At 47.4% G+C, this 20,966-nt stretch overlaps 1 protein-coding gene across 1 annotated transcript in view; it reads right to left on the bottom strand.

Moving 5' to 3' along the window:
- Positions 1-4,874: 4,874 nt before the first annotated feature.
- Positions 4,875-20,966, bottom strand: part of LOC141073590 (uncharacterized) — a 105,953-nt gene continuing 89,861 nt past the window's right edge. Inside the window, exons 10-18 of the mRNA XM_073560878.1 lie at positions 17,655-18,143; positions 14,595-14,822; positions 14,311-14,370; positions 9,900-10,031; positions 9,250-9,435; positions 8,996-9,119; positions 8,826-8,923; positions 8,066-8,162; positions 4,875-6,532 (exon numbers count right to left, since the gene is read on the bottom strand). Of these exons, the coding sequence (XP_073416979.1) occupies positions 4,971-6,532; positions 8,066-8,162; positions 8,826-8,923; positions 8,996-9,119; positions 9,250-9,435; positions 9,900-10,031; positions 14,311-14,370; positions 14,595-14,822; positions 17,655-18,143 (2,976 nt within the window). The 3' untranslated portion in view covers positions 4,875-4,970. The remainder of the gene's footprint in view (positions 6,533-8,065; positions 8,163-8,825; positions 8,924-8,995; positions 9,120-9,249; positions 9,436-9,899; positions 10,032-14,310; positions 14,371-14,594; positions 14,823-17,654; positions 18,144-20,966) is intronic.

The raw sequence follows: 20,966 nt of genomic DNA, 5'->3' as shown, positions 1-20,966 counted from the left end.
ATGGCGGAAAGCTCGAAAGGGCCGAAACTGACGCCTTAGCGGGGGTCTGCGAGGCTTGGACTGAGGGAAGAGGGAACTCGTGCCTCCAGTGGCGTCCTTAATAATCTGGTCCAGCTGGGATCCAAAGAGATGCGCTCCCTGAAAAGGCAGATTGGTAAGAGACTTTTTAGAAGACAAGTCCTTAAGCCAAATTGTACGTCAGATTGCCACTACGCTGCTTGACGCCTGAATAGCGGAAGACACGGTATCCAATGAAGCAGAAAGCAGATAATCCCCTGCATGGGAAATCTGGTTGGCCAGATCGGCCAATTGCTCCGGTTGGGCCTTATCTAGGATGCCCTTACGGAGATCCTCTGCCCAAGTGGCTATGGCCTTTGCTACCCAAGAAAAGGCAAAGACTGGACATAGCGCCGCTGCAGCCGCTTCGAATGCTGACTTTGCCAAGGATTCTATAAATCTATCATTAGAATCCTTTAGTGACGCCACACCTGAAAGCGGGAGAACCGTGTTATTAGAAAGTCTAGACACGGGTGCGTCCACCGAGGGGGAAGCAGACCAGTTGTCAGTGAGCTCTTTAGCAAACGGATACAGCACGCCGAGGTGCTTCCCTCTTTGAAATCGCCTGGTCGGATTTTCTCTTTCCCTGGCAAGAATCTTGCCAAACTCAGAGTGGGAAGCGAATACCCTGGAAGGTGTTTCTGCCCGTCTGAATGAAACCTCCTGATCTGAGGATTTCGCAGGGGAGTCAGATATTTCGAAGGTGTGGTTAATTGCTGCAATGAGGTTCTGTACTGTAACCTTCATGTCCGCGTCCTGGTCAGAATCCAGCTCTAAAATCCCTTCAGAAGACATATCCGAGAACGCTTCACCTGACTCGGGTGAGGAGGCACGGGAGGGCGACTGCTGGGAAGGACTAGGTGGAGATGAGAGGCCAGGAGAGGATTCCGGCCGGAGATCCTGCCTGGGCCTTTTGCGGCTTCTGCTAGCTGGCTCAGATGAAACATCTTGCGACCTGCTGGACCCTGCAGAGGCGTCCAGGGGCAACTTATCAAGAACGGCCACTAGGGACTGAGACACCCTGGTGAGGTTTGCCACAGATTGTGAAAGAGACGAGGCCCAGCCAGGAATGGGGGGGGGGTTCGATTTCACGTGGCGCAGTAGCTGGCTCCTGGACGGCATCATGCTTCATGGGATTGCTGCAGTCCAGGCACAGGGGAGTAGGCTGTCCTGAGGGAAGTTTGCGATTGCAAGAGGGGCATGCGAAGAACTGGACTAGGGTGCCCGCGGGCGGCCACGTTCAGGCTTAGAATTAGACATGGTGAAGGAAGAAAAGAAACCTGCGGAAATGCCGGAAGGTTGGGGGACAGAAAGGCAGAGTAGGGTGTCAGTCTGCAGTTGCAGAACTACTCACGGTCCGGTGTCCCCAACAGAGACGTATTAGGCTCTTGTAAAAGGCAGGGGTCCAGTAGGGAGCGCTGGCATCCGCTTTGTGTCCGGCTGTCAGGCTGTAAAGATGGCGGCAGCCTGATGAGGAAGAAAAACGCGGTTTCAGGGGTAAGGGCGGAGCTAGACGCCTGCACCAGAAGGAAAACCGCCCCCACCCCTTCACGGCCACAAGACTAGAGAGGCGGTGGGAGGGCTTAAGCACGGGTGGGAGCGCAGCCGGCCTATGAGAATGAACGGGTGGCGTGGTCGTGACGGGCGCGAAGGCCCGAACTGAAGCCGGGGACTAAATTTGAGACTGCGACCGCCTGTCAGCACGGGTCGGCGCGGAAGAACTGCGGCACAGCCGCCTCCGCCCCTAAAGACGCCGCCAGAACCCTGCTCCCAGACGCAACCCGCGCAAGAATACCGGCGGTGGGGTGAAGACCCGCACCGCAGCCGGGCCTAAAAGGAATGCGGCGACCGTCGGGAGGCACGCGAGCATCTGCGGCGCTACATTGGCGCCGCTCCCAGGCATTTTGCAGTTTCTTGCTCCGGTGCCCCAATAAAGGTACCTTCTTCATCCCACGCTGTCTGTTCATCTTTTACATATTCGCGCCTCGTCCAACCGACAGGCTCTGGTGGGCGAGTGGGTGGGAGGCGGGGGGCAAGGACCATCCGTTTTTTCTGGCCATCACCTGTGCTGAGTCTGCGGTCTGCCCGGAGGACTATGAGGAAACGGGGTGACAGTACACGCCATACTCATAGCCTCTTGAGGGAGTACAGTTGTGACTGTTCACACTGTATCCCTCCGGAAACCTGAAAAGGAACGACGCACATCGATGTAGATATGGGTCCAATGAAAGACCCGTGTCCACCTCCTACTGACACTAAGCTAAACTGAGGAATTTCCTGCCGGTCGGTGGGGTGTACACTGGGGAGTAGCTAACCTTTTTTTGTGCATAGTGTCAGCCTCCTAGTGGCAGCAGCATACACCCATGGTCTCTGTGTCCCCCAATGAGGCGAAAGAGAAAAATAAAACAAGTTCAAATCACCCGTTTGCCCCATTAAAAATTTTTAAAAAATTTTAACAAAATGTCCAACTTTTTTTTAATTGCCCAAATAAAAAGAAACTATACGTTTGGTATATGCATATTCGCACTGACCTGGAGAGTCACATTGCCAGATCATTTTAACCATAAGTCCCATGGATTCCAGTACCACCTTTATGCTGACGACACTCAAATCTACCTCTCTGGCCCAGACATCACTTCTCTGCTGTTCAGAATCCCAGAGTGTCTATCAGCCATATCCTCCTTCTTCTCTCGCTTCCTCAAACTCAATGTGGACAAATCTGAACTGATCATCTTTCTCCCATCTCACAGATCTTCCTTACCTAACATATCTATAACAACTGACAACATCACGCTTTCCCCCGTACCAGAGGTCCGCTGCCTCGGAGTAACCCTTGACTCTGCCCTGTCCTTCAAACCGCACATCCAAGCTCTCTCCACCTCCTGTCGCCTCCAGCTCAAAAATATTTCCAGAATCCATCCCTTCCTCAACCCTCAATCTACTAAAATGCTTGTGCATGCCCTCATCATCTCCCGCCTCGACTATTGCAACATCCTTTTCTGTGGTCTCCCTGCTAACACCCTTGCACCTTTCCAGTCCATCCTTAACTCTGCCGCCCGACTAATTCATCTCTCTCCTCGCTACGCCTCCGCTTTTCCCCTCTGTAAATTTCTTCACTGGCTCCCATTCACTCAGCGTATCCAATTCAAATTACTAATACTGACCTACAAGGCCATCTACAACCCGTCTCCTCCATACATCTCTGAACTAATCTCCCGATACCTTCCCTCACGTAATCTCCGATCCTCCCAAGACTTCCTTCTCTCCTCCACACTTATTCGCTCCTCACCCAACCGCCTCCAAGACTTCTCCCGAATAGCCCCCATCCTATAGAATTCCCTGCCCCAACACGTCCGGCTATCAACCACACTCGTATCCTTCAGACGGAACCTGAAAACCCACCTCTTCAAGAAAGCTTACAGTCTGCAATGACCCCGCTACCTCCTCACCACTGCTGGAGATATCACTTCAACCAACACCGGAACTGCTGCAACCCCCCAACCTACTATCTCCTTCCCAACCATCCTGTAGCATGTAAGCCCGAAAGGGCAGGGTCCTCTCTCTCCCCTCTGTATCAGTCTGCCATTGTTAGTTTGCTTACTGTAATTGATATCTGTAATTTGGATGTAATCCCTTCTCATGTACAGCACCATGGAATCAATGGTGCTTTATAAATAAATAATAATAACCATATAGAGAACATGGTAAATAAAATACCCCAAAAATAATTATGGAATTGCACTTTGTTTTGCAATTTCAACACCCTTGGAAATTTTTTTCCCCTTTTCCAGTATGCTATATGGTAAAATTAATTATGTGATTCAAAAGTGCATCTTGTTCGCAAAAAACAAGCCTTCATACGGTTATATAGCCAGGACCTTCTCTCCATGCAACCACAGCCCCATGTAATAACTTACATTCCAGCAGCACTTTTCCTCACCCATATTTATACCATACCCACATGGGTATTACACTTCGTTGAGATATTGGGTGTTTACTTCTGGCTCTTGACAAATTGCTACTTGATATACCTGGTTTACTTGACTTCATATATTTTTGCTTGGTGTTCACTCTGCCTTGTTCTCTACTTTTCTGTTTCCTTGTAATAATTTGAATATATTTATCAATAAACTATCTATATTTTACTAGTTGGTCTGGTACTTCCCTCCTTTTTGGGTATATTGTCTCCTTTTTGGAAGTTGACACAGTATATTTATGATCTCTCTTTTTTGGGTTTACAATTAGAAATGTAGTATAGTTCTTCTGATTCGCTATATCTCTTACCCAAAGTGCAGGGCATTGCAGTAGCTTATATATCCATGGTTACAATGACTAACAGCTAGGTAACTGTCACTATATGAGTGGTCATAACCATGTATACCTAAGCTACTGCAATGCCTGCATGGGGTAAGCGACAGTAAATCGGAATAACTATGCTACATTTGAAATTGGAAGTATTTGCTAATATTATTATTACACCTATTACATATTGGGACAGGATCTTGGAGCTGGGAATATCCCTTTAAAGTTAGCTCATTAAGTGCCAAATATTTTATTGCTAATATCCCCACCACGCAGAGGTGAAATTAAAAAAAAAAAAAAATTCTGATCATTAGGATGGGCAATCAATGACAGATGTGGGATGTTCATCTTTTGGCACCCCATCATTGGCTACCAGGCCCAGCCCTGCACTTTAGAAGATGAATGCACCCGTTATCACATCTTAGTCCTAGCCACGTGACGCAGATCAACAGTGAATTGGACTCCACTGATTTTAAGTTAATGACCTTTTCAAAAGTGAAGAGTAAGCAAAAAAATAGATCTTAAGAAAACATTTATTTTTCACCATATGCTATCTCCAGAGAAAGCATCTTTTGCTTTGTCTCCATACTGTAACACAAGTGAGGTGGGACTTACAATATTGTCAAGGAAACTACTTTAGTGTGAATTTCCTGGTGTTTGACGAGATTCTTTTTTTGTTTGAAGTGCCTCCCACATTCAGTGCACTGAAACGGCTTCTCGCCTGTGTGGATTCTGTAATGTGTCACAAGATTTGACTTATTTGTGAAACATCTCCCACATTCAGCACAAGAAAAGGGTTTTTCCCCAGTGTGCACCCTACGGTGCTTAGCGAGGTTTGAGCTGGCAGCAAAACATTTTCCGCATTCTGAACAGATCACGGGGTTCTTAATTCTATGAGATATCTGATGTTGGAAAAGTGCAGATTTCTCAGTAAAGCCCACCCCGCATTCTGAACAAAGAAAAGATTTCTCATTTGTATGGATTTTCTGATGCCTGGCAAGATCTGACTTTAGTTTGAAACATTTACCACATTCAGAACATGGAAATGGCTTATCGTCGGTGTGGGTTCCCCAGTGTCGAATGAGTCCAGATTTGTTGGTGAAAGATTTGTTGCACTGAGAACAAGGGAACATCTTCAGACCAGAATGACTCATTTTATGCTCATAAAGAGTAGATTTGTGGGAAAACGTTCTTCCACATTCAGTACAAGAAAATGGACGTTCTCCGGTGTGGATTCGCTGATGTTCTGTAAGACTTGACCTTTTGGAGAAACCCTTACCGCACTCAGAACAGAAGAAAGGCTTCTCCCCTGTGTGACTTCGCTGATGGTCAACAAGGTTTGATCTCTGGCGGAAACGTTTTCCACACTCTATACATGAAAATGGTTTTTCACCAGTGTGGATTCTCTGATGGCTAATAAAAGTTGACTTAAATGTAAAGCATTTACCACATTCAGAACATGAAAACGGTTTGCTGCCGCTGTGGTTCCGCTGATGCTCAATAACCCCCGATTTATAAGCAAAGCACTTTCCACAAACAGGGCACTTAAACGGTTTCACACCTGTATGCATTCTCTGATGTTCCACAAGAGCAGATTTATGATTAAAGGACTTCCCGCACTCCAAACATGAGAATGGCTTCTCCCCAGTGTGGATTCTCTGATGCTGATTAAGCGTTGACTTATGAGAAAAGCATTTTCCACAGTATGAACAAGAAAACGGCTTCTCCCCTGTATGTATTCTCTGATGTTCAGTCAGAGAAGATTTTACTGAGAAAGATTTCCCGCAGTCAGAACAATAAAATGGTTTTACTCCTTCATGAGTTTTTTTATGTTCAGCAAGTGTCCACCTTCGTGTAAAACATTTCCCACATTGGGCACATGAGTATGGCTTCTCTCCTGTATGACTCTTCTGGTGATCGACAAGAGAAGATTTATGAGAAAAATGTTTCCCACAATCCAAACATGAAAATATTTTATCAACTTCCTGGGGTGAACCGTGCGCTTCAACATCTGGCTTGGCAGAAGAATATCCTCCTTGTTCAAAAGACATAAGATGTATATTTGGGACAATACAGTTTTTAGGTTGGCAATCTTCCACAATGGCTGTTTTTACTATTTCAGACCTCTGATGTAAATCTGAGCATCCATCAGAGATGATCCTGCTGTTTCCATCTGTGGGATACAAGCAAGAATACATTAAACATTAATTGTGTGCATTTTTATTATTTAATCAAATGTATTTTTCCACTTGACCCTTTGGCCAATGTCCATGTTTCTCTCCCAGTTAAGAACACAAGACACCTCTGGCGGCTAACAACTTTGATAAAAAAAAAAAAGATTAGGCAAGTTGAAATTCACTATGCCCAATCCTTTTACTCTATGACGCTAATTTCACATTAACGTTTTTTTTGCGCAGCGCATCGTGCGCAATAGAAACACATGCAAAAACGCATCATGCGTTTTTGCATGCGTTTGCGTTTTTTATGCACATACGTTCTCTAGGGGTTAAAATCAGTGTCTACACATTTTACGCCAAAAACACATGCGCACGAAAACGCAGACGAACGCATGTCTATGCGCACACCTGCGTTCCCAAAGACTGTAATGCGTTATTTTGTCGCATTCCGTGCGCAAGCGTGAGCACGCGTTTGACGCCTTTCGGCGGACCCAAAAATGCAACAGGTTGTGACTTGTGCACCCAGGCGCACACCTTGAAAAAACGCAGGCGCACGAAAACGCATGCGAATGCGTGCAAACGCAAGACCAGACCGTGCGCACGCCATGTTAAACATAGGTACGCATGCGCATGGACACACGATGCGCTGCGCAAAAAACTGCTAATGTGAAACCAGCCTTATAGACATTAGATGGTCAATCTGTCCTGCCTGCTGAAATAAGCAGCTTTGGCTTACTTTATTGCAAGGTTTAGTTTTTCTTCTGTGTTGTTATCTGTATGTCAGCTGTTTTTTATCAGCAGTGAATAAACTTTACAAGACCTTTTACAGTTTCCTATGATAATAATGGCAATGTATCTGTAATCTGTAAAAATCAGATCCTTATGGGATACATGTTTTGTTTTTTGTGCATCCATAAACTTGAATTGGGATGATTTAGCGAATCCTGCTTTGAGCAGGGGGTTGGACCAGATGGCCCAGGAGGTCCCTTCCAACTCTACCATTCTATGATTCTATGAATAAGGGCAAGTCCCATCCGAAATACAGGAGACTACTTTTTTCATGCATATATTCGGTCCAAGTAAAAACTGTCATCTGACCATTTGAATAATATTGGTCCTTCTGCTGTCCGTGTGAGGTCAGTTTTTTCCCACAGACAGCAATCAGACTAAAATATGATCATCTGAACATAGCCTTATAGAAGTCATCAACTTGTAGCATATGGGTGCTTCGGCGATCACAGAGGTCTCTCATACTGTGCCAGAAATACTCAATGTTACATGAGGAAACTGAGGAAGGCAGACTAGTAGGCATGCTACAAGCGTAAAGGTTATAGGACAGAATTCTGGAGAAAAGAAGTCCGGTAAAGGGACAGGGCAGAGAAGTGGATTAGTTACACATGCACTTACCAGCCTCAAGAACACCTCTGCAAAAGATTATCGTGAATGTACCATTAGTGGCTGATTGTATGCTAGTAGAGACAATAAATGATTAAACATGATGGTAAGTTCCACAATTGGTTATTACTCACCTGTGTTTCTATCACTTAGAGTATCCTCCGGATTGCACTGCTGATCATCACATGTCTCATCTTCTATAATCTCAGCTTTCACAACAATAGGAAAATCCTAAATATCCAAAAGTAGTCATTTACATTCTGTGATTCCCAGCTGTAATATCTGTATACCGTTTTCGCCCCAATTGTGGAGCTTATCATTATTCCAAGATCTAATGTACTTTGTTAGTGGAAGAACCCCTTTAACAGAGTTCTAAAGCTGCTCGGTTGCTGCACCGAAAGCTCAACTACCGGGCGGAAATGAACTTGATTCCTCCAGGCAGCCTCGGGCTTTGAGTTATAGAGAAGCAGTCAGTGTGGCTTTAGTCACTGCTCAGTACATAGTGAGCGGCGGCTGTCACCACACCCCTGCACTGAGTGACATCCGGCTCAGCACTGATGCACTGTATAGCCAGCGGTCAGTCAGGGCCGGGCTGTGGTTCCACCAGCCATTGCTCACTATAACATACTGACTGGTGCCTAAAGCCACGCTAGCCGCAGCTCTATGACTGAAAGCTTGAGGCTGCCTGGACGAATATATTTCATTTCCTCCCAGCAGACAGGTTTCCAGTGCAGCTGCTGCACAGCTTTAGAACGCTATAAATCTGCAGATTAACCCCATATCTACAAGTAATAGCATTTTTTCACATGATATATCTTCTTGTTTAAAGGGAACCTATGTTATAGAATAATATCAGTCAGGAGAAATCATGAGATTGGCTTTATTTCTACCTACATGATTATCCAGAGTATCATTGTTGTTTTCTGCCGCAGAAGTCTGTGAAGATAGAGGACTGGGACATCCCTCCAGGGTATTTCGGGTAACATACCTGTCTGTAGGACATAGTGACTGAATGCGTGGTTTTGTGCATGTTTTAGCAGAGTACTTGTGTGGTCATCACTTACCCTGAGATGTCAGAGTCTGGGGATTTGCTGTGATGAAGTCCTTGTACAGATCCTGGTGTTCTTCTAAATACTCCCACTCCTCCAAGGAGAAATAGACCACGATGTCATCATATCTTATAGATATCTAAGAGACAGATGGATACATTTTCACTTCTTAGGAACCAGACACATACACATATCATACAGTTATCGCTCAAGCACATTGTTCTCTCGTGGTTATCATGCGAGGTTCCAGCATTCCCAGCAGCGCTCACCTCTCCAGTCAGCAGCTCAGTGATCTTGTTGGTGAGTTCTAGAATCTTCTTATCATTGTATCGCTCATGGAACAGGAGAAGAGATGGGGATATCATGGTAGGGCTTTTAGTTGTGTCTAATTTTTCAAAGATTTGTTGGCAACTGGGAGTAACTTGGTGATCAAACATCTTCAAAGGTCCATAGTCCTACGTAAAATGATAAACATGAAATTTACATGACATTTTTCCCAGATCCGAGTTTCATTAAAAGTTATCACCTATCTATAAGAAAGGTGATAACAAGATGTTTGGTGGGGTCTGACTGCTGGGACCTGCAACAATCCCAAGAACAAGCCTCAGGAATGTCCCATCTGCTTGAAGAGCAGCCACACATGAGCACCACAAATCCTTTCATTGCCTATGGGACTGCTATGTGCTCAGCTATCTATGGCAGTCTTATACGGAATGAATGGAGTGGTGGGGCACATTTCTGGGCACGGCTCCATTCAGACAGAGCATTGGAGATTCCCTTTCATGGGATCTATGGTTGACCCCCACCGATCAGCAAGTTATCATCTAAACTATGAGGCTCGGTCAGGGAACCCAGAACTGGCTCCATCACCATGGTGTTAATACAGGGATTTGACATGTGACATTGCAGAATCCATTACCTCTCCAGTCAACAGATGGATGATCTCCAGGGTCAATTCTAGTATCTTTTCATTCAACCTGCTGCCTTTCCCATCCATTCTTCCTTGATCAGTCACGTTATGTTCTCGAGCAGAACTCTCGCCATGAGGAATCTAGACGATCTTCGACTGCAGTAAAGAAATGGAATTTACCTGCCATCACTGCTCAAAACATGATTACAGAATTTGAGATTCCCCTTGAAATGCCAAATATGGGATCAGCTACGGTCAAGGTTAAATAGACCTTTAGCCACAAACACTGGTAAACATAGATTTCATTATAGGGCTTTTCCACCCCAGGAGAAAACTACTGAGAAGCAGTGCAGCCAGCTCGTTACAAGGTGTGTACTGAACACACTGTTAGGCCGGGGTCACACATGCGAGAAACTCGCATGAGTCTCACACCTCAATATCCGGCACTGCCGCCAGCACTCGGGATCGGAGTGTGTGGCTGCATAGAATTACATTCAGCTGCACACTCCGGTCCTGAGTGCCGGCAGCAGTGCCGGGTATTGAGATGCGTGACTCATGCGAGTTTCTCGCATGTGTGACCCCGGCCTCAGACTTTTCTCTGACAGTGGGTTTGAGCAGTCATCATATAAGGCTATGTGCACACGTAGCAGAAAATTTCTGCTTAAAAACCGGACTCCCTTCCCCCAGAAACCGCGTGTTTTTTTCTGCGTTTTTTTCCGCGCAGTTCCAGACCCATAGAAATGGCCAAAAATGCAGAAAAATCTGCGAAATTAATGAGCATGCTGCGTTTTTTTCACGGTAAAAAACCGCATCAATATGCACAAAAAGTGTAAAATGCATAGAAATGAATGGGAAGCTTATTTTTAGCGGATTTATTGGCAAATCCGCCAAAAAAAAAACACTAAAAAAACGCTGTGTGCACACAGCCTAACACGGGAAAAAAAGGAGGAGACGCGTGACGGCAATTTTGCAAGTCGCATAGCTGTAGTCATATGATGACTGCTGGAAACAGCTAGCAAAGACAAATCCTACCAGTGCGGAGATTCCCCCACCCCAGTGTGGCTCCCCCCCAGTGCATATTTACTTGATGGGAGAAGTCACTGAGAACCATTTTTATGTTTTTTTTACTTAAATACAAGCATTTGGGGCTAAAAATTATTTTGCTATTCAGTTTTATTAAACATGTTGCAGTTTGCCCTTCACAGGCTGTTTACCTGCACGTTCAACTTTGATGCTGTCTAAGGCTAGTTTCACACTAGCGTATTTTACATGCAGTGCACGGCGCCGCTAAGCCCCGCCCCCTGCCCGCCCCGTCCGGTCATCTACTATCGCACACGGCTGCATGTGATCTGCGCACCCTATCTTTAGCATAGGGTGCACTGACCGTGCGCTAGGATTTCTTCGTGCGCTGTGCACTTTTGAAGGCGTGCCGCTGTGCGCCAAACACACCATGTTGCATTTTGGCGCGCTCGGTGCACCTTCAAAAGAGCGCAGCGCACACAAAAATCCTACTAGCGCACGGTCTGCGCACCCTATGCTAAAGATAAGGTGCGCAGATCGCATGCAGCCGTGTGCAATAGATGACCGGATGGGGCGGGCAGGGGGCGGGGCTTAGCGGCGCCGTGCGCTGCATGTAAAATACTCTAGTGTGAAACTAGCCTAAATCAGCCAAGAGGAGCTCAGAAAAAAGTTACCATCTCTCCCATTGGCCTGTCAACATGAGCTCACTGACAGATTCGCAGTTAACCCATTCTGCAGCCTGCATTAGACAATAGTGAGGCCATAGAAGGTGAATGGTGACTTTTTTTTTAAAATAAAACTCAATTACAAGAATTATGTTGAGCCACAAATGCATACATTTAGGCTGTGTTCACACACAGCGTTTTTTTAGCGAATTTTCTGATAAAACCGCTAAAAATAAGCTTCCCATTCATTTCTATGTATTTTGCACTTTTTGTGCATACTGATGCGTTTTTTACCGCGAAAAAAACGCTTTGCGGTAAAAAACGCAGCATGCGCATTAATTTCACGGATTTTTCCGCGTTTCTGGCTATTGCTATGCATCTTAAAAATGCGTGGAAAAAAACACGCATAAAAACTGCGCATTTTTTGCACAAAAACCACGCGGAAAAAAACGCACAGTTTCTGGGGAGTCAGGTTTTTCAGCAGAAATTTTCTGCTACGTGTGCACATAGCCTCAAAGATAAGAAAAATGCCCCATAACAGTGGACAACCCCTTTAAGAGCAGACAGACATAAGCTGTATGACACAGGCCTGTCGGCATGTCCAGCACTAGCAGGGCCCAGAGAATGCTGGAGAGCGGCTGCAGGCGGCGGCCCTGTGCTCCCACACTGCAGTCACCTGGAGGACACGGCGCCTGGCTGCACCTGCAGCAGAGCCAGCAGCTCACTGACCTCTTCCTGCACGGGCGAACTCCTAGTGGCTAAAGGACCTGGGATGACGTCATGGCCATGTGACCAGACTTGTGTGGGAGGAGCCATGCTAGGGATTGCGGAAGTGCTTGTTTTCCCAGATTTCTGCAGGCTAGAGCTGTTTCAGGTGGCCCCTGTATAGGGGGGTGAGCGCACACAGGGCAGTGTTCAGTATGGCTCACTCAGTGCACTGCTCTGAAGGGTGTGTTGGGAACTCTGGCTACACTAGGGTATATTGCTCTGCAGGCAGTGTGCGGTGGTGGGCTGCCCTGCATGGTCTGTGGGTGCACTAGGTTACATTACAGTACGGCCTCTCTCACACAGCAGTTTTTTGGGGTCAGTCACAATCCGTAGGTGAGACGGATCTGTCGCAGATTGTGAAAAACATGCGAAGGATCCGTTTTTTCGAAGGATCTGACTGCTGAATCCGTCGACAAATGGATCCATCATGTTTTTCATCAGTTTCTTCCATTTTTTGAAGGATCCATCAAATCTGTCAAAAGAATAGACAGAAAGAATAAATAGATCTATAGATAGATAGAAAGGATAGATAGATCAATAGATAGACATAAATAGAATAGATAGTGTAAGGCCGGTTTCACATTCGCGCTTTTGAGCGCAGCGGCGGCCTGCGCACGGCCACCGCTAAGCCCCCCCGAAGCCCCGCCCCCACCAGTATCTCCGCCTCCGGGCGCATGACGTTGCTTGCGTCATGCGTCCCCTATCTTCATCACAGAGGGCGCAGGCCGTGCGCAGTCTGCACACAGTCTGCATTTGGCGGCGCATGAGTCCTTTTGACGGTGCGCCGAGCAGCGCCAAACGCAACCTGTTGCATTTTGGTTGTGCTCGGCGCACCGTCAAAAGGACGCATGCGCCGCCAAACGCAGACTGTGTACAGACTGCGCACGGCCTGCGCCCTCTGTGATGAAGATAGGGGACGCATGACGCATGCAACGTCATGCACCCGGAGGCGGAGATACTGGTGGCGGCGGGGCAGGGGGTGGGGCTTAGTGGCGGCCGTGCGCAGGCCGTCGCTGCGCTCAAAAGCGCGAATGTGAAACCGGCCTAAAGCAGTGGTGTCCACGCTGTGCAGTTATGAGGCAGTGACCCAGCAATTTCAAAACAGAAAGGTTTTTAATGTCCAACAAAACTCAGTGCACAGCACGCTGTATCTTCCGGATCGCAGCCGGGAAGCAGCAAAACAGTCCGTGGCCAGTTGCCGTGAGCGACCGCGTTGCCTGGGTAAGAATGGGGTGCCAGACCTTGGCTCAGCTTGGCCCTGTGTTGCCTCACCCAGGGAGCTCTGCAGACCACTGCTCTGTCTCTGTGCAAATCAGAACTGACTCACCCAAAACCCTTTCTGCAGGGTCTTTTTTTCCTCTCTCTGATCTGTGGCCATAGGCCACTTATAAGACCTGGGCTGGAGGAAACGGACCGGACCCTACTACCTTCCTGCAGTCCGTTTAAAAAATAAAAGCCCATACCGGGTTTTCCTGAATAAACTCCTTGGTCCAAATAACTTGACCAGGCTCAAACTCACTTTTCTACCCTGTGAGTCACAGGCACACTGCTGCGACGACAGGGCACTCCAGCGGATCTAATGCGCTTCTGAGCGCATTCTGGGGGACACATAGCGACCCTCACATACCCCCCTCTGTTCAAGCTTGTGGGGTTGAACATTTGTCACCATACAGGGGGCCTCTGTGGGTCCACTGAGAAACTGAAGTTTTTTAGGGACAGGAACCATCTGATGACTCCGGCATTACTCTCTTTTGCGTTTCTCATCTAGACGAGGGGGAATGGTCCATTACCAACCGAAACTGACGCCCAAGCAAATAATAGTGCAGGGACTCCAAGGCCCATTTAATCGCCAAGCACTCCTCCACTACGCTATAATTTTTCTCTGCCAGGGTCAGTTTCCTGCTCAAGTAGGTGACTGGATGCTCATCCCCTTTCACCCCTTGCGACAGCACCGCTCCTAGACCTACCTCCGAGGCATCGGTTTGTACAATAAAGGTCTTTTTGAAGTCGGGGCTGATGAGGACCGGCTGTCCACACAACACCGATTGAGGGACTCGAATGCTTTTTCCGCCTGAGGATTCCATCGGACCATCACTGTCCTTTTTCTTTTTAATAGGTCCGTTAGGGGTGCTGATTCCCCCGCAAAATTGGGTATAAACCGGCGGTAGTAACCAATGATGCCAAGGATTGCCCTCGTCTGCTTAGTACTTAAGGGCTTGGGCCAGTTTTGGATGGCCTCAATCTTGTTTACTTGGGGTACGATCACCCCGCGACCGATCACGTAACCCAAGTACCGAGCTTCCGTGAGCCCTATCGTACATTTCTTTGGGTTTACTGTTAACCCTGCGACTCGGAGCGAGTCTAACACGGCTTGTACCTGGGACAGGTGGGTCTCCCAGTTGGTACTAAAGATGGCTATGTCATCTAAATAGGCCGATGTGTATTTCCGATGAGGTTCTAATACTATGTCCATCAGCCTCTGGAATGTGGCCAGAGTCCCATGTAACCCAAAGGGTAAGAAAACATAGTGAAACAGACCCTCTGGCGTGATAAATGAGGTCTTCTCTTTAGCCAATTCTGTCAGGGGAACCTGCCAGTACCCTTTAGTGAGGTCGAGCTTGGTGAAGTACTGGGCCTTTCCCAGTCTTTCAATTAGCTCGTCCACCTGAGGCATTGGGTAGAGGTCAAATTTTGACACCTCATTTAACTTACTGAAGTCATTAGAGAAGCGTAACGACCCGTCCGATTTTGGTATTAGCACAATGGAGCTAGCCCACTCACTCCGGGACTCTTCAATGGCTCCCAACTGGAGCATTTGCTTCACCTCGGCTGCGATGGCTTACCTTCGGGCTTCTGGTACTCGGTAGGGTTTCATACGCACCCTTACCTGGGGCTCAGTGATAATGTCATGTTGTATCACCCAGGTCCGACCTGGCAGCTCTGAGAATACGTCCGTATTCCTCTGCATGAAGGCCCAAGCCTCCCGCCGCTGCTGTTTGGTGAGCGAGTCATTTATTTTAACCTGTCCCCCGGCTGTGTCCTTGACCAGTGCCAGAGGGCCCTCTGTTGGTACGACCGGAGTTGCCTCTGTGACCAAACATTCCCGGTCCTTCCAGGCCTTTAGCAGGTTTACATGGTACAGCTGCTCGGGTTTCCTTTTTCTGGGTTGGTAAACTTTATAGTTCACTTCCCCCACTTTCCCCCGTATCTAATAATGCCCTTGCCACTTGGCCATGAGTTTACTCCCTGGGGTGGGTACTAATACCAACACCCTGTCCCCTTCTTTAAAGGTCCTGACCGTGGCCCTTTTATTATAGATATGGCTCTGAGCGGCCTGCGCATCCAACAGATGCTCCTTTACTATGGGCCGCACGACCGCAATCCGATCCTGCATTTTTGCCACATACTCGATGACACTCTTATGGGGAGTGGGCTCCTGTTCCCACGTCTCTTTGGCTACATCCAGCAGTCCCCTTGGGTGCCTGCCATACAGTAGCTCAAATGGGGAGAGCCCCGTGGACGCCTGCGATACCTCGCGGATGGCGAACATGAGATGGGACATGTTACTGCCCTAATCCCTTCCATCCTTGGTGACCACTTTTTTTAGCATGGCTTTGAGGGTCTTATTAAACCTCTCCACCAATCCGTCGGTTTGTGGATGATACACCGATGTACGTAGCTGTTTAATTTGGAGCAAATTGCACAGCTCCTTGGTCACCTTAGACATAAAAGAGGTTCTCTAATCTGTCAAGATCTCCTTGAGTAGCCCAAGGCGACAAAACATGGCAAACAGTTCCCTGGCTATTAATTTAGCTGAGGTGTGGCGGAGTGGTATCGCCTCTGGATACCGGGTGGCGTAGTCTATGACTACCAATATGTGTTGGTGACCCTGGGCGGATTTTACTACTGGTCCTACCAGATCCATCGCAATCCGCTCAAAAGGTACCTCTATAATGAGCAGAGACACCAATGGGCTCCAGTAGATCGTGGTGGGTGAGGTCAGTTGGCACTCCGGACACGTCTCACAATACCTTTGGACCACAGCATACACACCTGGCCAGAAGAACCACTGCAGTATGCGCTCCTGAGACTTTGGCTCCCAAATGCCCTCCCAGCATATGAGTGAGCAATGTCGAGCACCACCCGGCGGTAGGGCTGGGGCACTACCAGCTGTTCTACCACCTCACCCCTGATTTTATCCACCCTGTACAGTAGCTCCTGGTTGATTACCATCCATGGGAACTCCATCTCCGCACCCGGTTGCTGAGCCACCCTATTTATCTCAATTACTCTTTCCCGTGCCCAAGTGGGATCCTGGAGCTGAGCTGTCCCGAACTTACCAGAGGACAACTCTAGTTCAGGGATCGGTGGGGTCTCCTCGACCTCTCCTGCCAATACCTCTATGGGAAACCTATCAGGGTTATATCCTGTCCCTAGGTTGGCAACCCCTATGGCAGGTATACCTGATTCGGCTTCTTCAGGTTCAGCGCATGGAATACCATTGTCCCTGAGAGGGTTAACTCTGGTCTCCCACAGGGACCAGAACAGGGGCAAGTCTCTTCCCAATATAGTCCCATATGGAAGAGTCTTTACTACTCCTACCACATTTTACTTCCCCACACGGGGTGGAGAACGTGACCTCCACGGTCGGGTACTCTCGGTGGTCCCCATGTATGCACACCACCCCCACCTTATGCCCATCAGGACTGTCCCCAGCAACCAGGGACCCGTGCACCATAGTTACCAAACTCCCCGAGTCCAAGAGAGCGTCCGTCTGGTACCCATTAATGAGTACCTGACACAGATGACGTTCAGTACCAGCAGGGTTTGTAGAGGCAGTGCAGACTGGCTGGGCATACATAGATACCCGGCGGGTATACCTGCAGTCCATGGGTTCGGTTGTTAGGGGGCGGTTAGCAACCACATGTTCAGGCTCTTGGCATCGCCAACACTTAAGAACTGGGACACGAGGGAACCTTGGGGCCACGGGGCGGTTGACACTTTCCTTCCGAGATATCCCCTCAGTTCGGGCACGATCCGTATTGCCCTTAGTGGAGGGTTGTGGACTTTTCCCAGGCTCCTGAGCTGATGGGGCCTTACGCGACAGCCAAAGTAGGGCAGTGTCCCATATAAAGTCTTGAGTGGCTGTATACCTCTCAACCAGTCCTACCACCTGGTCCAGAGTGCCCGGGTCCCCTTGCCCCACCCAACGCTGTATGGCGGCTGGCATGGCCCTCACCAGCCGCTCAACCACCACCCTCTCTACCATCTGGATCGGGGATAAAGTCTCAGGCTGTAGCCATTTTTTTACTAGTTGCAGTAAGTCGTAAGCTTTAGACCGAGCCGGGCGAGTCTCAGAAAAAGACCACTGGAATACCTGTTGGGCCCACACATATGTATTAACCCTCAGTCGAGCAAGGATCTCACGTTTCAGCTTCTCATAGTCCAGGGCATCATCCCGACTGAGGTCCAGGTAGGCCTTTTGTGCATCTCCCGTCAAGAAGTTGGAGATCACCTCAGCCAACTGAGCCACTGGCAAGTTTTCCCGCTCCGCAGTGCGTTCAAAAATGATGAGAAGAGCCTCCATGTTGTCCTCAGGTGCCATTTTCCTCAGCGCTGAAGGGACCTTGTCCCGGGCTTCCGATCGGCATGTGGTGGCTGGGGATCCTGCCTCTTGCAGAGCCGCAATCTGCTGAATTAAATTGTTGGTTTGCTGCTGTTCCTCTTGCAGCTTCTGCTGTCGCATTTGCGAGGAGGCCAACTGTCTCAGTATTTCCTCCATCTTATCAGTCGACTTAAGCTGCAGCATTGAAGGCCTAATATACGACATGCAGCACGCTTTGGGTATGCCTCAATTCACACTGCCCGCATTCTCCAACCATATGTAAAGCAGCGGTGTCCACGCTGTGCAGTTATGAGGCATTGACCCAAGCAAGTTCAAAAACAAAAAGGTTTTTAATGTCCAACAAAACTCACTCAGTGCACAGCATGCTGTATCTTCCGGATCGCAGCCGGGAAGCAGCAAAACAGTCCGTGGCCAGTTGCCGTGAGTGACCGCGTTGCCTGGGTATGAAAGGGGTGCCAGACCTTGGCTCAGCTTGGCCCTGTGTTGCCTCACCCAGGGAGCTCTGCAGACCACTGCTCTGTCTCTGTGCAAGTCAGAACTGACTCACCCAAAACCCTTTCTGCAGGGTTTTTTTTTTCCTCTCTCCAATCTGTGGCCATAGGCCACTTATAAGACCTGGGCTGGAGGAAACGAACCAGACCCCACTACCTTCCTGCAGTCCGTTTCAAAAATAAAAGCCCATACCGGGTTTTCCTGAATAAACTCCTTGGTCCAAATAACTTGACCAGGCTCAAACTCACTTTTATTCTGCCCTGTGAGTCACAGGCACACTGCTGTGACGACAGGGCATTCCAGCGTATCTAATACGCTTCTGAGTGCATTCTGGGGGACACATAGCGACCCTCACATATGACTCCGGTCGTTGCCTCACAATAGATAGAAAGAGTAGATAGAAAGAATTGATAGACAGAAAGAATATAGATAGAAAGAATAGATAGAAAGAATAGATAAAGAAAGAATCGATAGATAGAATATATAGATCTATAGATAGAAAGAATAGAAGGGATAGAAAGAATAGACAGAAAGAATAAAAATAAATAATAGATAGAAAGAATAGATAGAAAGAATATACAGATAAAAAGAATAGATAACTACTACCGCTGACGTCACTGAGGCTGCACGTAGTCCCCTGGCTGACCTGAGGTGAACTGATAAGCGTGGGAAAAATTTCAGAAACTTTCCCACACTTATTAGTTCATCTCCAGTCAGCCGGGGCGCCTGCGCAGACATAATTCATTCTGCAGTGGTTTACATCAGGGCCGGTCGCATTAGCACCAGTCTCGGTTGTAAACTAGTTAACCCCTTGTGATGGATTGCAGCGGGGACCTGATTGAACGGCGGAGAAAAATGTATATTGTTTTTTTATTCTTTTTTTACAGAACCATGGCTTTTTTTGGATTAGCAGATGAATAAATTTGGTCAAAAACTTGGTGTCATTATTTCATTAAAAGAATTTTTAATTAATGTCTGTGCGTGTTTTTTTAACCCTTTACTATTCTAGGATTAATAATGGAGAGGTGTCTTATTGACACCTCTCCATTATTAACTAGGCTTAGTGTCACCTTTCAATAGCAAGGTGACATTAACCCATTATTATTAACCCATTAGCCATCACTACAGGGCAATGGGAATAGAGAGGCTAAGTGCCGGAAAAGGCGCATTTTATAGATGCGATCTTTCTGGGGTGGCTGGGGGCAGATTTTTTTAACCGAGGGGGGGGCAAAAACAATGGTCCCTCTCTAGGCTATTAATATCTGCCTTCACTCACTGGCTTTCCCTCTCTGGTGGAGAAATTACCGTGGGAGCCGACGCATTTTCAATGAAGTTACCTGTTAATTTAACACCTACATGTCCAAAATTTTACACACACCCTAATTTAATTATTAGTCAAAGACATATAAAAAATTAAATGAATTGGTTTACTGTATGTAAACCATGTGTCATTTCATGCCGGGTTTTGTAATAATTTTACAGAAGCCAGCAATTGATTTAGCGGCTATTATGCTATGTAGAACTCTATGAAATATAAATATATATGTGTCATAATGACATATATATATATATACAGTGGGGCAAAAAAGTATTTAGTGGTCAGAAACAAGCAATCAAGATTTCTGGCTCTCACAGACCTGTAACTTCTTAAGAGTCTCCTCTTTCCTCCACTCATTACCTGTAGTAATGGCACCTGTTTAAACTTGTTATCAGTATAAAAAGACACCTGTGCACACCCTCAAACAGTCTGACTCCAAACTCCACTATGGTGAAGACCAAAGAGCTGTCAAAGGACACCAGAAACAAAATTGTAGCCCTGCACCAGGCTGGGAAGACTGAATCTGCAATAGCCAACCAGCTTGGAGTGAAGAAATCAACTGTGGGAGCAATAATTAGAAAATGGAAGACATACAAGACCACTGATAATCTCCCTCAATCTGGTGCTCCACGCAAAATCCCACCCCGTGGGGTCAGAATGATCACAAGAACGGTGAGCAAAAATCCCAGAACCACGCGGGGGGGCCTAGTGAATGAACTGCAGAGAGCTGGGACCAATGTAACAAGGCCTACCATAAGTAACACACTACGCCACCATGGACTCAGATCCTGCAGTGCCAGACGTGTCCCACTGCTTAAGCCTGTACATGTCCGGGCCCGTCTGAAGTTTGCTAGAGAGCATTTGGATGATCCAGAGGAGTTTTGGGAGAATGTCCTATGGTCTGATGAAACCATACTGGAACTGTTTGGTAGAAACACAACTTGTCGTGTTTGGAGGAAAAAGAATACTGAGTTGCATCCATCAAACACCATACCTACTGTAAAGCATGGTGGTGGAAACATCATGCTTTGGGGCTGTTTCTCTGCAAAGGGGCCAGGACGACTGATCCGGGTACATGAAAGAATGAATGGGGCCATGTATCGTGAGATTTTGAGTGCAAACCTCCTTCCATCAGCAAGGGCATTGATGATGAAATGTGGCTGGGTCTTTCAACATGACAATGATCC

Source organism: Dendrobates tinctorius, unplaced genomic scaffold (genome assembly GCF_039654945.1).
Source record: "Dendrobates tinctorius isolate UK_male_01 unplaced genomic scaffold, ASM3965494v1 ptg000308l, whole genome shotgun sequence".
In the NCBI taxonomy this organism is placed as follows: domain Eukaryota; kingdom Metazoa; phylum Chordata; class Amphibia; order Anura; family Dendrobatidae; genus Dendrobates; species Dendrobates tinctorius.
The sequence above is the reverse complement of the archived record's forward strand: the minus strand, read 5'-3'. Positions and strand labels throughout refer to the sequence as shown.